Below are 15,528 nucleotides of genomic sequence, written 5' to 3' on the forward strand. Positions count from 1 at the left end.
TTGTTGGCCTATCCCTCTGTACTGGTACAAACCTACTGCTATCACCACTCCTCCCCCTTGACCCATCTTCCTCTACTTTCTTCACTGCACTACTCTTACCCTGCAAACCTCAACCTGCCTCTCTCACACATTTCTGATCCCCAGCCCCATGGGCACCCCTACAATTAGCACATAAAACTACTTTGTCTCATGCCCTTCTACACACCTTGGAACCTCCCTTGTACACACTGCAACCACATGCCCATAAGTTTGACACCTGTAACATCGTAATGTATTCGGCACATAAGCTCGTACAGGACAACTTATATATCCTAACTTCACTTTGTCAGGCAAAGACTCAACTTCAAAACTCAAAATAACAGACATGACACTTCTGTTTCCCCACTCTCGCCACCCTGTTTGCGTCGCACCAAACGACGAGCATCACAAACACCAGGAATCTTCCCCTTCAGTTGGTCAACTTTTACATTTACTGCTACCCCAGTAATCACTCCTTTCAATGGCGCCCTTTTCTTGAGAGCGAAACAATTCACAATTCTTTCCCCCATTTGTTTAACTCTGAGCGCCTTCTCCCTCTGACCAACGGAAACACAAACAATTATCACTAGACCACTTCTGGTTACCCTCACCGATTCCACTATACCCAAAACCATTTCCCTGTTTGATCGCTAGGTTTTATGGGTATTATGATTCATACTGTGGTACTCTATTGGTGATCTTATTTATGCCTGTGAAGTCATGTTGGTAATTTCCCTCAATTTCTCCACACACAAACTGACTAATTGTCAGTTTTAGGCCTAGGCTTCTCTTGTTAACCTATGACTATGCTATCAGTAATCGCTTGAAAAATTAGGCCAATGCTTTAGTTAATGTAACTGAACAAACGCCAGGGTCTGGTAATCATATAGTCATTTAGAGATGTTTGTCTTTTTATTGTATTAAATGGGATAATTGCCAACTTTCTATCTGCTCACCACCACTGTGGTTTATATAGGGCCTACATGAGCCATGCCAGTCAACAGGTTGTTTTTCCTGACCTGGAGGAACCAGATAGATACCCAAATTAAAAGCGAATTCACTTCAGTTGATAAATGTATTAATGTAAATAAATTAAGAAGGCTAATAATAGGCCTGTGCTGGACATTCGGTCCCTTTTCTCCCAACATAAAAGGCCTAGGCTTAATTTTCTGCACACAATTGTCGATTACTCATGATGTTGACCTATAACTATGTGATTTCTAATCCCTTAAAACATTATTATGATCAGACGCCAGAGTCCGGTAGCCTAATCATGTCATTTATTTAGAAATGTTTGTCTGTTTCGACAACCTGGCCCTGCTCTGCTCACCTCCGCTGCGATATGACTCGTGGGCGTGGCTCAAATTCAAGGCTCACAGGTTTCGCGTCTCTGGTTATTTGCTTTCTCAAGTTTCGAGGGTAGGTAGCACCTATTTTCATTATTATTAGAAACGACCATGTTTATGCAAATTGCCTTTATATTGTTTAATGTGTTAATTGTTGGTCATTTATGTTAATTGAGCAATCGCATTGTAGCCTATTAGCACTGTTCATTGACATTTTGAAAGTATACCTGTTTTAGGTTCGTGCCAGGTAAGGGCAGGTCCTATGATGTTAATATTGCTATTGGCCATGTTTAGGCTATTTTCTAAAGTAAAACTAAACGTCTGCATGTAGGTGGAATTGCCTTTTAAAATGTAGGCTACAAGCAGCAGTAGTATAATGAATCAGCAGCCTATTGATTAGATTATCCTCTGAGTTTCTCTAGCTATCCCATGTTCCCATTTGTTAGTCATGTATGAAATGAGTTGTTATAGGTCATTATTCATCAACCTCTAGGCTACTTATTTCATAATCTTAGCCTATGCATTGATTGTGATCTTGCATAAGTAAGCTAAAATATGTAGACCTGTTTCTATGTTGGACATCTGTGACTAGATAGTGTCAGGTTTTTGTGATATAAAAGGCTATAAGATACACAATCCATATCACCTGAGAAAATATATGCACTGAACCAAACCAGTACATTACTGCATTGTTTGTTTCATTATTGAACCAGTGTCATCAACATTGTTTTGAATCAAACTAATGACATTATTAATTTTTTTACAGGACAAAAATGGCGATGGCAACTTTTAACAGCTTAATGCACCGACTTGTGACTGCAATCATTGCAATAGGCTGTTTTGTGACTGTTTTCCTCATGTATTTTAAACGGCCAAGTAATTGGCTTGCATCATCAACACTACCAATTCAGAAGGAAGAACATCTGGAAGCAAATGAGGTTAATAATAAGACCATTGTTCTATTATGGCTGTGGCCTTTTGGCCAGTCCTATGATCTGGACACATGCAGCCCCCTGTTCAATATTGAAGGCTGTTTTTTAACAGCTGACCGAGACCTATACAATAAGTCAAGTGGGGTCATCATTCACCATAGAGACATAAAAAGTGATTTATCAAATCTACCACCATTGCAGCGCCCACCTTTCCAAAAGTGGGTGTGGATGAATCTAGAGTCCCCGTCACACACGTATAAAAACCCAGGTCTTGGAAATATTTTCAATTTGACTTTGAATTATAGGCAAGATGCAGATATTGAAGTGCCGTATGGGTCAGTTGTATTCAGCCAAGAGGAGGGGGAAGCTTTCGTATTGCCAAATAAAACTAAATTGGTCTGCTGGATTGTGAGCAACTGGAACCCTGACCATGCCAGAGCGAGGTACTACAATGAATTGCATAAACACATAGAGATACACACCTATGGAAAAGCCTTTGGAGAACACATCAATGATCAAGACATCCTGGACACAATATCCAGTTGTAAATTCTATCTTTCGTTTGAGAACTCAATTCACAAAGATTACATCACTGAAAAGCTGTACAACCCACTAGCTGCTGGATCTGTGCCAATTGCTCTTGGGCCACCTAGGCAGAACTATGAGAACTTTGTGCCTGGAGATGCCTTTATACATGTGGATGATTTCCTCTCTCCCAAAGAGCTGGCTAACCATCTCACACTGTTACATACAAATGAAGAAATGTATCTGCGGTATTTTGACTGGCGCAGACATTTCAATGTCAAGAGGTCCCATTTCTGGGCTGAACACACATGTCATGCCTGCGATTACATTAAAAGACACAAGGAATATAAAGTTTGTAATAACCTTGACACTTGGTTTTGGGGTTGACAGCTCATTTGCTTCTGCAATGTTGGGGTTCAATGTTATGGTATCTCATAAAACATATACGAAAGCGGAAGAACATAAGCACATCCAGATTCTTTCCACAGTTGCTGGAGTTTACATTTAAGTCATTTAGCAGACGCTCTTATCCAGAGCGACTTATAGTTAGTGAGTGCATACATGTTTTTTTTTTTTTTTTCATTCTGGCCCCCCGTGGGAATCGAACCCACAACCCTGGCGTTGCAAACGCCATGCTCTACCAACTGAGCTACATCCCTGCCGGCCATTCCCTACCCTACCCTACCCTGGACGACGCTGGGCCAATTGTGCGATCTCTATGATGGCAGTCTCAGACTGAAGTATTGGTGCTTTCAAGACAACTGGGAACTCGTGAAAAAATTAGCTCCGACTGGGAAAAGTAGTTTTGAACGGTCATCCAACTCGAAATTCCAAGTCGCAAACTCTAGCATTTTTCTAGAGCTCCGACTTTCCGACCTGAAAATCACTGATGTCATGATTTGACCTAGCTTTGTTTTCCGAGTTCCCAGTTATCTTGAAAGTACGGAAGTCCAGAGAGGACATATGAATAAAAAATACCTTGTTTTGTCAAGATCACGACTTATTTATCTCATCACTACATAACAAAAGTTGTTTGTCGAGATCACAAGATCATTTTGTTGTGATCACGACCTAATAAAAGTTATTTTGTGGAGATCACGAGATAATCAAAAGTACCACGCATCAGCCATTCATTTGTTCAGATGCACGATAACCCACTCATCACCTGTGGCTGCATTGATCGCAATGCGTTCGTAGGGTCCTGAACATGCCTGACAGGCCGCCCCCAAGACCACAGCCAATCGCATGCAAGGAATAACGCAGTTAATTTGGCTAGGCAGTCTAGTAAGCTAGCTTGTTATCTATGCTGCATAACTGATATGTGTATAATTATAAGGGACACTTCATGTTTTGTGGATACTATTAAAATGTACAGTGGGTGAGCTCCATTCCAGTCAGGCTGATCAGATTCAATTTCAGCCTCAGAGGCTCAGAAATAAGGATGCTGCCTTGTGTGCTGTTTCATAGGTAAACCTCATTGCAGGCAGATCAGCTGTCAACGCTTTATAGACTGATGCATATAACCCAGAGTGGGTGAGCTCTAGTCTTGGCAGGCATAAATCACGATTCTGCCTTGTGGGCTGTTTCACATGTAAGACTTTTGTTATGTAGTGATCATGAGATAATTAAGTTGTGATCTCCAAATATATATGTTTTATTAATATGACCTCTCTGGACTTCCGTATGAAAGCACCAATAGAGCAGCGGAAGAATCCAGTTTCTTGCCTCTCTCTGCTGCTCATCTGTCTTTCTGCCTCTCTCTGCTGCGCGTATCAGCCAACCAGACATACAGAATAGTGATGATGAGGCCCCGTGTAGCTCAGTTGGTAGAGCATGGCGCTTGCAACGCCAGGGTTGTGGGTTCGATTCCCACGGGGGGGCAGTATGAAAAAAATGTATGCACTCACTAACTGTAAGTCGCTCTGGATAAGAGCGTCTGCAAAATGATGTAAATAAAGTGTTAATCAAATGACAGCTGCAGTACTGTTGATATTTAAAATAGGTAGTTTTTTCCTACACACACTCACGCATCTAAAAACAAGCATGTTTGATACCGGGTGCACGCAATCTCTGTGGGCAGACCGCGAAACAGGCGCAACCTATCGTGCACGAGCTCCAGGGCAGACCAACATGCGCAACCATAGACTATGAAAAGTAGGGTGCAACCGACGGACGGGGTGGGGGTGGCGAACTTTACGACCAACTATATTATACAACCACACAAAAAGACACTTGGCGAGTGGGAGGGCAATGTGCTCAGGCACAGGTAGACCTATATCTGTGCACGTGCCTGATGTTAAGAAAACTGCCAACATGTTTTTCAGCAGAATTTCCATCCTTGTAATCTCTTCTGTACACTCTTAGAAAAAATTGTTCCAAAAGGGTTCTTCGGTTTGGCTGTCCCCATAGGATAACCCTTTTTTTGTTCCAGGTAGAACCCTCTTTGGTTCCGGGTATAACTCTCTGTGGAAAGGGTTCCACATGGAACCCAAAAGAGTTCTACCTGCAACCAAAAGGGTTCTACCTGGAACCAAAAAGGGTTGCTCAAAGGGTTCATTCATTTCGTCTTTCAATAAGCCAATTTGTTTGTAGGCTGGTTTTCAGTGAGCAATTTACAACAGTGGATGATCAAACCATTTGTAGAAAGCTTGCATTTCCTGCTCTCAAGCAGTTTTTATGAAATTAGGCCATTATTACATTTACATTTTAGTCATTTAGCAGACGCTCTTATCCAGAGTGACTTACAGTTAGGTGAGTGCATACATTATTTTTTTAATTTTTCAAACCCCCGTGGGAATCGAACCCACAACCCTGGCGTTGCAAACGCCATGCTCTACCAACTGAGCTTGATAATAAATGTGTGTGAATCAGTGAAATTCACAAACTAGAATTGTGTTTTTTGTGTGACTCAATAATAAAGTGTGTTTGTTTGATGTTTTCCCAAAGATGTGTTGTTCAGTTGTCAGATGATGATGATGATTAATTGAATTCCGTGACGTCACGAGGGAAAAATGGGTGGAATAAATGGTGGCGTTTTTTGGACTCACATGCTTTCCGTAGTATGTTGACGTGTGGATTTTGTGGATCACTAGCCTCCTTGCTGTACTTTACACAACATGGTTTAGCTAGTAGTGGCAATATAGTCATAAAGCTGAAGTTTACCTCCGTGCAAAGCTGTACTAAAACAGTTATACATTTGAACAGTTTTAGAAGCCAACAAATACAATGGCAGCCGCCTGGGAAGAAATCAGACGTCTGGCAGCGGATTTTCAGAGAGCACAGTTTGCTGACACAGTGCAGAGGTAATGCAAGCTGGCTAGTGCAAAATAGCTATCTATAACTACAGTCCTAGCTAATAATAAATAATAATAATAATATGCCATTTAGCAGACGCTTTTATCCAAAGCGACTTACAGTCATATTTGGCTAGCTAAATCCATTGTTGGCTAGCTAAATCGCTAAGCACAACAATGGATATTGATTGATTGCTAGCTATCTTGCTAACTGATGGAACGTTAACGTGAAGCTAGCAAATGAACTAGCTAAGCTAGGAGTAGGAGCTAACGTAAACTATGGTGGGCTGAACTTCTGGCTGTACCAATTTAGCCAGGACAGCTATACTAGTAGCTAGCTATCTGTGCCCACGGTCTTCCTGCAGCAGTTTTTAGCTGGACTAATCTTGTATTACCACAGTTTCCAAACCATAATATAACAACCTGGGCCTTTGGGAAACTGCTGCTAGAGCAAGCCATTGATACTCTGTATCAGGAGACCCACAAGCCTTTAAATTAGTTGAATTAGATATAGATCTGATTTATAGGGTCTCTGTGTGTAAATCCCTCTTCTACTGTAACTCATTCCCAGGTTGTCGGAGAGAAACTGCATTGAAATCGTTGCCAAACTGGTTGCAGAGAAGAAGTTGGATGTGGTACACACACTTGATGGCAAGGAGTACATCACCCCGTCTCAGATCAGTAGGGAGATAAGGGATGAGCACTACATCCATGGAGGTCAGTTGTCTGCTAGACAACCTTCTGATTTCAATGCCTCTGTCTTCAAACAAGTGTTGCACTCATCTCAGTTCATGGCTGCATAGATGTTCAAGGTTTATCATACACCTGCATTAATTGACATGGACAAAAAGTTATGGAAAAGATGGTGATATGTATTTTCTCTTGTATTTGCTTTCTAAAGGTCGGGTCAACATTGTGGACCTACAGAAGGTGTGCATTACTACTAATTCATTTTGCTAGTGTGCAGCACTGTAGTTGATATGTTTTATTTCACTTACCATATTGTCTGTCAGACAATAATGTGTATTTATTCTTGTTTACAGATTATCAATGTTGATTGGGTCCATGTTGAGGCTAGAGCAAATGACATAGCAAGATCTGATAAAAGCGTTCAACTGGTGCTGGGGCAGCTGATCGATGAGTAAGTAGGACCTTTTCACATGATATATTTTTCATTGTTGTACTGTCAACTACTGGGCTATCAGATTTGTTCTGATTTCCCTCTGTCTTCTAGAAACTACCTGAATCGTGTATCTGAGGAGGTGAATGATAAACTACAAGAGGCTGGCTTGGTGAACATCCCAGAACTATGTAAAAACTATGACCTTCCAGGGGATTTCCTGACTGAGGTAAAGTGCCACCTCTGTATCTTTACCAATACCATCCTCAAACTATGTGCAATTAATCATGTATCCTTTCAGTAGTGCGTATGTGTGCTTCGTCTTCAGCTTGAGGTTTCAGCTTGAGGTGCATTTGTGGACATGTACACAGTTCTTATCTAAAATGTTAACCACTTTGTCTCCTAGGAGCTGTCGAAGCGCCTTGGGAAAGTCATCCATGGCCAGATGGATGAGTACAACAGGGGAGTCTTATTCACCCCTGCGTTCGTGTCTCGCCACAGAGCTCGCATCCGTGGGCTTTTTAGTGCAGTGACTCGGTAGGTTTCATCCAAATCTTTTCCTCTCTTGCTTTTTTGCTCTCTTTTATTTTTTTCGCCCTGCTCCTAATAATGAATGAATTTGATCTCCTTGTGTAGGCCAACACCAGTCAGTAACGTGATTGCCGTCTATGGTTTTCAGGAACATCTTCTCTACTGTAAGTAGCTATTCGTTCTGTTGTGTTAAAATTCAAACCAAGCTGTTGTGTGTTTTGGGTGTATAATGGTTTGATCTGTGTGTTCATATACAGTACAATCAATGTTTTGAGTAGGCCTAATCAAACAAATGCACTTATGTCATGCTGTCGTTCAACTAACTTTTCATCTTGGTCCGTTGTTCCCCAGCTGTTTTGGAGGAGCTGGTGAATACTGGCCGTCTGAAAGGCACTGTGGTCGGGGGCCGGCAGGACAAAGCTGTCTACATCCCTGACATCTACTCCAAAACACAGAACACCTGGGTGGACTCCTTCCTCAAGCAGAATGGATACTTAGGTACTCTAACCTTTCAATTATTCAAGGGCTATACTACAATTATTTGTTGCAATATTTTTTTCCATAATTTCCGTACTGGAATTCTGCCTAAAATGTGATTTGTACCCTAAAACATTCCCTCTGTTCCCTCCACACAGAGTTTGATGCCTTGATCAGACTTGGCATCCCTGACCCAGTGAGCTACATAAAGAAACGTTTCAAGTCCAGCAAGCTGCTGTTCCTTAGGGCAGCATGTGTAGGCCAGGCCCTAGTAGACCAGGTGGAGGCCTCTGTGGAGGAGGCTGTCAACTCTGCCACATGGATAGATGTGCAGGTCCATACAAACCTTCCTGTACTTCATTCTCTGCCAAAGCACCAATGTATTTATTGCATCATTTCTTAAATTTGCTTAAATATAATAATCTCTTCGTTTTCTTGAGTTACTCTGCCTTGCTCACTTAAAGTATTCCATGTGCTCCCCCACTTTTGACATGTAGCCCATTCTGCCCAGCTGTCTGTCCATGGAGGACGTTGGCATCATAATCAACGAGGCCATGAGAAAGACCAACGTGCAGTCGACTGCCAGGATCTTGGGAGACACTGTGGTGGTCAGCGAGAAGTTCATTAGCAACTGTCTCTCTCTCTTTGATGAGGCCATGCAGCATAAAGCTCAGAAGGTAAAACACACCTGTCATGAAGTTGCCTGATGGGCCAAAACTGTGATTGTCTTTTGATAGGGACATATAGCTGTGTCTCCTCTCCACGTCATCAATTCAATGCTGTTCTCTTTCAGGAAGTCAAGAACAACCCTGTTTTCCTGATAACTGAAGATGATCTCAAGCAAGGCTCTATGATGACAGAAAACACAGCACCTTCCAAAAAGGAGAAAAGGGAGGCAGAGAGGAGGAGGAAGACTACAGGTAGTACAGGCCTCTTTGTAATCCCTCTATAAAATGTCTGTTAGGTTATCAACTAGACATGGGGCTGTAAACTCTTTTCAGCCCAGGTATTTTCTACTGGGTGGTTGAAGAGATTTGATCCCTGTTTAGTTCCCTGTTATTCATTCATTGGTTGACTGTTCTTGTTTTGCTTCCTAGAGGGTAGTGGCTGTAAAGGAGGTGGTGGAGGATGCAACGCCAGAGAGGTCAGGATACGCAAAACCAAGAAGAAGGGCAGGAGGGACGATGACAGCGACGAGGAGACAGTGGTCATCCCACAAAGTATGTGTAGTGGCTAAGGTTCCTAGAGTTAAAAAAGGCCACTTCCTTAGACGCCAAATACAGACTTTGTTATTCGCGTTTCCATAGATGAGACTTGACGGTTCTTGATTGCTGATAAATTATATGTATTACTCACAATGAGATTGATCAATATGCTGTGCATTTAATACTTGCCATGAAGCCTCTCACCACGGCGATCCGAGCACAGCATTCCATTGTTCAGCAAAGTTCCAATTCGATTCAATGCAGCGCAAACATTTTCAGATGAACGTTCTTACGTTGGATTGTCCATATTTCCATTCGATCTAGAAAGTATTTTACTAATGTAGTAGCTAAGGTTCCTAGAGTTCATCCTTAGACGCCAAATACAGACTTGGTTATATGCGTTAACATAGATGATACTTGAGTTCTTGATTGCAGTTAAATTATTATTATTATTATTATAATTTATTACTCACAATGACATTGTCCAGAGTTGCCACACAGATTCCAAGGTTGATGAATGGTAAAGTAAAATAGTCCCAAAGAAATGTCCAAATGAAACTGTAAAAACGTTTGCTATATGAAGTCTTCCTATTCCTATAAGGCTGCACCATGGAGAATGCAACAAAAAAAAAAGCCTATATTAGTTTCCATTATGGCATCTGTGCGCACGGGCAGCACCTTTTGAGGCAGTCTCCATTTTGAAATAGTAAATCTTCTTCACGATTGGCTGATCCCTCCTGATGACCCGGTTGGACATGACTCCAACAGGGTCACAGAAGGGATCAGCCAATAAAGTTGGAAGTCCCACCCAATTGACTACATTAAAATGGTGGAAGCCCTCAATGGCGCTGCCCATGCTAAAACGGCCTTTTGGCCACTAGAGTCCTCTATCATTCTCTATGGGCTGCACACCTGTCCTAATTATTGTTCCTGACGCCATCTTTCCCCATAACCCCCTTTATATGCTTCTCTACAGGTAAACCCACAATAAGCCACTAGGTGTCATAACAATAAGGGTGTTTCCAATTACCATTATAAGCATTTCTATACAATTTCTATACATTTCTATTCAATAACAAATCAACCAAATACCTTCTAATACATTTTCTTTTCACATACAGTATGACTACGGTCATTATGTAGCCTCTGTTCCACACTGAATTCACTGTCGCACATTAAAACCTTATTTCAATTAATGTACAGTATTACATTGTTTGTTCAGTGAGGCAGTTCTATGTAACAACATGTTAACGGTTGTGTTTGAAGAGATGGCTCCCCTGGGTGCTTAAGTCTGTTGGTGTAAGACAAAGATAACCCCATGAGACCAATTATATTTTATTTTTACTCTTTTGCAGATCGTAACAAACCGACTGAAGTCCCGTTCATGGCGCTGGAGGAAATAGCAGCTGTCCTAGAAGGGCGAGTGTGCGACTGCCCTGAAGAAATCCTCTCAGAGTTGGCAGAACATTTAGTAAGGTAAGGGTTCCTGTCCAAATCACTGTCAAGCACAATGGATTTACCCCCACACTCAACACACAAAATAAACATTGTGCATCAATGTATTGATTTTAACATGTAAGAGTCTTGTGCTGTCTGCAGGCCTTTGACAAAGACCTACCAGGATGTGGTTCGGACTGTGTTCATGTCCTCCACTAGCTCCACGACCGGGGTGACCAAGAAGAGAAGTGTGAAAGACTTCCAGGAGGAGCTCTCCAACCTGTACAACAACATTAGGCTCTTTGAGAAGGGGACCAAGCACTTCTCTGGTAAACTGCTTTATTTTACCCCCTCAGATGTAGAGGTGGTCCTCACCACCAAAACATAAAATATACTATCGCAGAATAAACATCAACTGAGATATTTGACCCCCTGCAGATGAGACCCAGGTCCTCATTGCCAAGCACGTCCTGAAGACGGTGTGCACAGACGTCACCAACATCCTGGTGAATTTCATGGCAGCTGAACTCATGATGTCAGCAGAGAATCCCAGCTCGATCACCAACGAGGTTAGTTCTCCTCTCGGCCTTCTCATTCCATACCCGTTCAGTCCTGTTAGTTTGGGTTGGGTTATTCAGTTAGGCTTTGTGAATGTACTGTACATTCCCATAAATCATGGTGTATCTCTGTCTTTAGGTGAGAGTGAAGATATTAGGAAAGTTACCAGAGGAAACCAAAGGGCCTCTTATGAAGGTGCACAACAGTCTGAATGGAAAGGTCAGTTATGTTCATTTAGTAGTTGGAGGTTTACATGATTATTGCAGATGTTAGTAGTAAGCACAAATGTTTGAGATTGTTCTGATTCATGTATGTATGGAAAGGATTTCTGACACTATTGATCTTTTCTTCAGACGATTGAAGATTTTTTAACTAATATAGAAACCGCGGTTGAGGTTTGTGGATTCTTGCTGAAGAAGGGAGATAAGAAAAGAGAGAGGTAAAACCATTTATCATCCTGCTTTAGACTTTCAGCATTTCATCTGCTGTCCATAAACATGGACCTGGACTGGAGGTGCCTCACATTCTTGGCTGACAGGTGTGTGTGTGTGTGTGTGTGTGTGTGTGTGTTGTTGTTGTCCACTAGACGGGCCCTGTTCCTGCACCGGCAGGCTCTGATAGAGCAGCTGAAGGACACAGAGGACCCAGCCCTGATTCTCCACCTGACCAGCGTGCTGCTCTTCCAGGCCAGCACCCACTGCATGCTGCACGCCCCCGGCCGCTGTGTCCCCCAGATCATAGGCACTCTGGTGGGCCGCATCTCTGAGGTACTGCCCCCTCTCCTCCTGGTTCTCATTTATAATCTACCTATATTGCTAGTGTTATTACACTATAAATAGTTACAGTGGGGGAAAAAAGTATTTAGTCAGCCACCAATTGTGCAAGTTCTCCCACTTAAAAAGATTAGAGGCCTGTAATTTTCATCATAGGTACACGTCAACTATGACAGACAAATTGAGGAAAAAGATTCCAGAAAATCACATTTTTAATGAATTTATTTGCAAATTATGGTGGAAAATAAGTATTTGGTCACCTACAAACAAGCAAGATTTCTGGCTCTCACAGACCTGTAACTTCTTCTTTAAGAGGCTCCTCTGTCCTCCACTCGTTTACCTGTATTAATGGCACCTGTTTGAACTTGTTATCAGTATAAAAGACACCTGTCCACAACCTCAAACAGTCACACTCCAAACTCCACTATGGCCAAGACCAAAGAGCTGTCAAAGGACACCAGAAACAAAATTGTAGACCTGCACCAGGCTGGGAAGACTGAATCTGCAATAGGTAAGCAGATTGGTTTGAAGAAATCAACTGTGGGAGCAATTATTAGGAAATGGAAGACATACAAGACCACTGATAATCTCCCTCGATCTGGGGCTCCACGCAAGATCTCACCCCGTGGGGTCAAAATGATCACAAGAACGGTGAGCAAAAATCCCAGAACCACACGGGGGGACCTAGTGAATGACCTGCAGAGAGCTGGGACCAAAGTAACAAAGCCTACCATCAGTAACACACTACGCCGCCAGGGACTCAAATCCTGCAGTGCCAGACGTGTCCCCCTGCTTAAGCCAGTACATGTCCAGGCCCGTCTGAAGTTTGCTAGAGTGCATTTGGATGATCCAGAAGAGGATTGGGAGAATGTGAGATGAAACCAAAATATAACTTTTTGGTAAAAACTCAACTCGTCGTGTTTGGAGGACAAAGAATGCTGAGTTGCATCCAAAGAACACCATACCTACTGTGAAGCATGGGGGTGGAAACATTATGCTTTGGGGCTGTTTTTCTGCAAAGGGACCAGGACGACTGATCCGTGTCAAGGAAAGAATGAATGGGGCCATGTATTGTGAGATTTTGAGTGAAAACCTCCTTCCATCAGCAAGGGCATTGAAGATGAAACGTGGCTGGGTCTTTCAGCATGACAATGATCCCAAACACACCGCCCGGGCAACGAAGGAGTGGCTTCGTAAGAAGCATTTCAAGGTCCTGGAGTGGCCTAGCCAGTCTCCAGATCTCAACCCCATAGAAAATCTTTGGAGGGAGTTGAAAGTCCATGTTGCCCAGCGACAGCCCCAAAACATCACTGCTCTAGAGGAGATCTGCATGGAGGAATGGGCCAAAATACCAGCAACAGTGTGTGAAAACCTTGTGAAGACTTACAGAAAACGTTTGACCTGTGTCATTGCCAACAAAGGGTATATAACAAAGTATTGAGAAACTTTTGTTATTGACCAAATACTTATTTTCCACCATAATTTGCCAATAAATTCATAAAAAATCCTACAATGTGATTTTCTGGAGAGAAAAAATTCTCATTTTGTCTGTCATAGTTGACGTGTACCTATGATGAAAATTACAGGCCTCTCTCATCTTTTTAAGTGGGAGAACTTGCACAATTGGTGGCTGACTAAATACTTTTTTCCCCCACTGTATGTATCTTTGTCACCTTGTAAGTAATTGGGATGTTTTGGGGTCTATGAGATACACTGTTGTATGGTGGTATTTTTTTCATGCAGCTCTCAAATTTGGACCTGTTACAATTGACAGTTTTACTTCAAGCTGAAGGTTGTGGATGATTGTGGTTGTTGTTGTTCCAGGAGCAGCACAGGCTGCTGACAGGCTACCAGGCCCTGGTGGTTAAGCAGCTGGTGAGCCAGAGCCAGGGCAAGAAGCAAAAGCAGGGGGAGGGAGAGAACCCAGAGGACGGGGATGAGGCAGAGGCCATCCGGAAGGAGCTGGTCTCCCTGACCAGTGAGGTGAAGGATCTGGTCCTCTATCAGAAGAAGATGTCTGGGACTGAAGAGTGAATAACAACTTCGACTGCATCACCTAACTACTCATTATTACACTGAACAAAAATATAAACTAAAAATGTAAAGTGTTGGTCCCATGTTTCATGAACTGAAATAAAAGATCCCAGAAATGTTCCATATGCACAAAACTCTTATTTAGCTCAAATTTTGCACACATTTGTTTACATCGCTGTTAGTGAGCATTTCTCCTTTGCCAAGATGATCCATCCACCTGACAGGTGTTGCATATCAAGAAGCTAATTAAACAGCATGATCATTATACAGGTGCACCTTGTGCTGGGGACAATAAAAGGCCACTCTAAAATGTTCAGTTTTGTGTCACAACAAAATGCCACAGATGTCTCAAGATTTGCGGGAGCATGCAATTGGCATGCTGACTGCAGGAATGTCCACCAGAGTTTTTGCCAAAGCATTGAATGTTCATTTCTCAATGTTGTTTTAGAGAATTTGGCAGTACGTCCAACCGGCCTCAACCGTAGACCACGAGTGGGCGAGCGGTTTGCTGATGTGAACAGAGTGACCCATGGTGGGGTTATGGTATGGGCTACAGACAACGAACACATTGCATTTTGTCGATGGCAATTTGAATGCACAGAGATACCGTGGTGAGATCCTGAGGCCCATTGCCGTGCCATTCATCAGCTACCATCACCTCATGTTTCAGCACGGCCTCATGTCGCAAGGATCTGTACACAATTCCTGGAAGCTGAATGTCCCAGTTCTTCCATGGCCTGCATACTCACCAGACATGTCACCCATTGAGCATGTTTGGGATGCTCTGGATTGACGTGCATGACAGCGTGTTCCAGTTCCTGCCAATATCCAGCAACTTCGCACAGCCTTTGAGAGGAGTGGGACAACATTCCACTGGCCAAAATCAACAGCCGGATCAACTCTATGCGAAGGAGATGTTGCGCTTCATGAGGCAAATGGTGGTCACACCAGATACTGACTCATGCCCCTACCTTTTTTTAAGGTATGTGTGACCAACCGGTGCATATCTGTATTCCCAGTCATGTGAAATCCATAGATTTAGGGCCTAATTAATTTATTTCAATTGACTGATTTTCTTATATGAGCTGTAACTCAATCTTTGAAATTGTTGTGTTTATATTTTTGTTCAGTATATTTGTAGATGAGTCAGTCGCAATTTACCCACATTGCAGATTTGATGTTCTAGAACACAGCCAATGAATGACCAGAAATCTATTTTTTATTTTTATTAATTGATGACATGCTGTAAGTCAACTGCCCCAAAAACAATTGTCTTTCA

The 15,528-nt window shown here is 42.5% G+C and overlaps 2 protein-coding genes across 2 annotated transcripts; both read left to right on the forward strand.

Moving 5' to 3' along the window:
- The first annotated feature begins 2,137 nt into the window (after positions 1-2,137).
- Positions 2,138-3,208, forward strand: LOC121549347 (4-galactosyl-N-acetylglucosaminide 3-alpha-L-fucosyltransferase 9-like). The gene has a single exon (XM_041861204.2). The coding sequence runs from the start codon at positions 2,138-2,140 to the stop codon at positions 3,206-3,208; it is 1,071 nt and encodes a 356-aa protein (XP_041717138.2).
- Positions 3,209-5,865: 2,657 nt separating this feature from the next.
- LOC121549303 (E3 UFM1-protein ligase 1-like) lies at positions 5,866-14,365 on the forward strand. Its single transcript, XM_041861165.2, has 19 exons — positions 5,866-6,123; positions 6,686-6,831; positions 7,016-7,044; positions 7,158-7,255; positions 7,349-7,463; positions 7,641-7,771; positions 7,871-7,929; positions 8,117-8,263; positions 8,401-8,576; positions 8,740-8,919; positions 9,036-9,162; positions 9,340-9,462; positions 10,803-10,923; positions 11,047-11,213; positions 11,323-11,453; positions 11,581-11,661; positions 11,796-11,881; positions 12,029-12,209; positions 14,040-14,365. Exons 1-19 carry the CDS (start codon positions 6,047-6,049, stop codon positions 14,247-14,249), a joined length of 2,385 nt encoding a protein of 794 aa, XP_041717099.2. The 5' UTR covers positions 5,866-6,046; the 3' UTR covers positions 14,250-14,365.
- Positions 14,366-15,528: the final 1,163 nt, after the last annotated feature.

The sequence above is a fragment of the Coregonus clupeaformis genome, chromosome 33 (assembly GCF_020615455.1).
Source record: "Coregonus clupeaformis isolate EN_2021a chromosome 33, ASM2061545v1, whole genome shotgun sequence".
NCBI classification, from domain to species: domain Eukaryota; kingdom Metazoa; phylum Chordata; class Actinopteri; order Salmoniformes; family Salmonidae; genus Coregonus; species Coregonus clupeaformis.

Bases quoted from the DNA above. Each gene is read 5' to 3' on its own strand.
- LOC121549347 (XM_041861204.2), top strand. From the start codon at position 2,138: ATGGCGATGGCAACTTTTAACAGCTTAATGCACCGACTTGTGACTGCA.
- LOC121549303 (XM_041861165.2), top strand. From the start codon at position 6,047: ATGGCAGCCGCCTGGGAAGAAATCAGACGTCTGGCAGCGGATTTTCAG. The intron at 7,772-7,870 runs GTAGGTTTCATC...CTCCTTGTGTAG, and splicing joins CTTTTTAGTGCAGTGACTCG to GCCAACACCAGTCAGTAACG. The intron at 10,924-11,046 runs GTAAGGGTTCCT...TGCTGTCTGCAG, and splicing joins TTGGCAGAACATTTAGTAAG to GCCTTTGACAAAGACCTACC.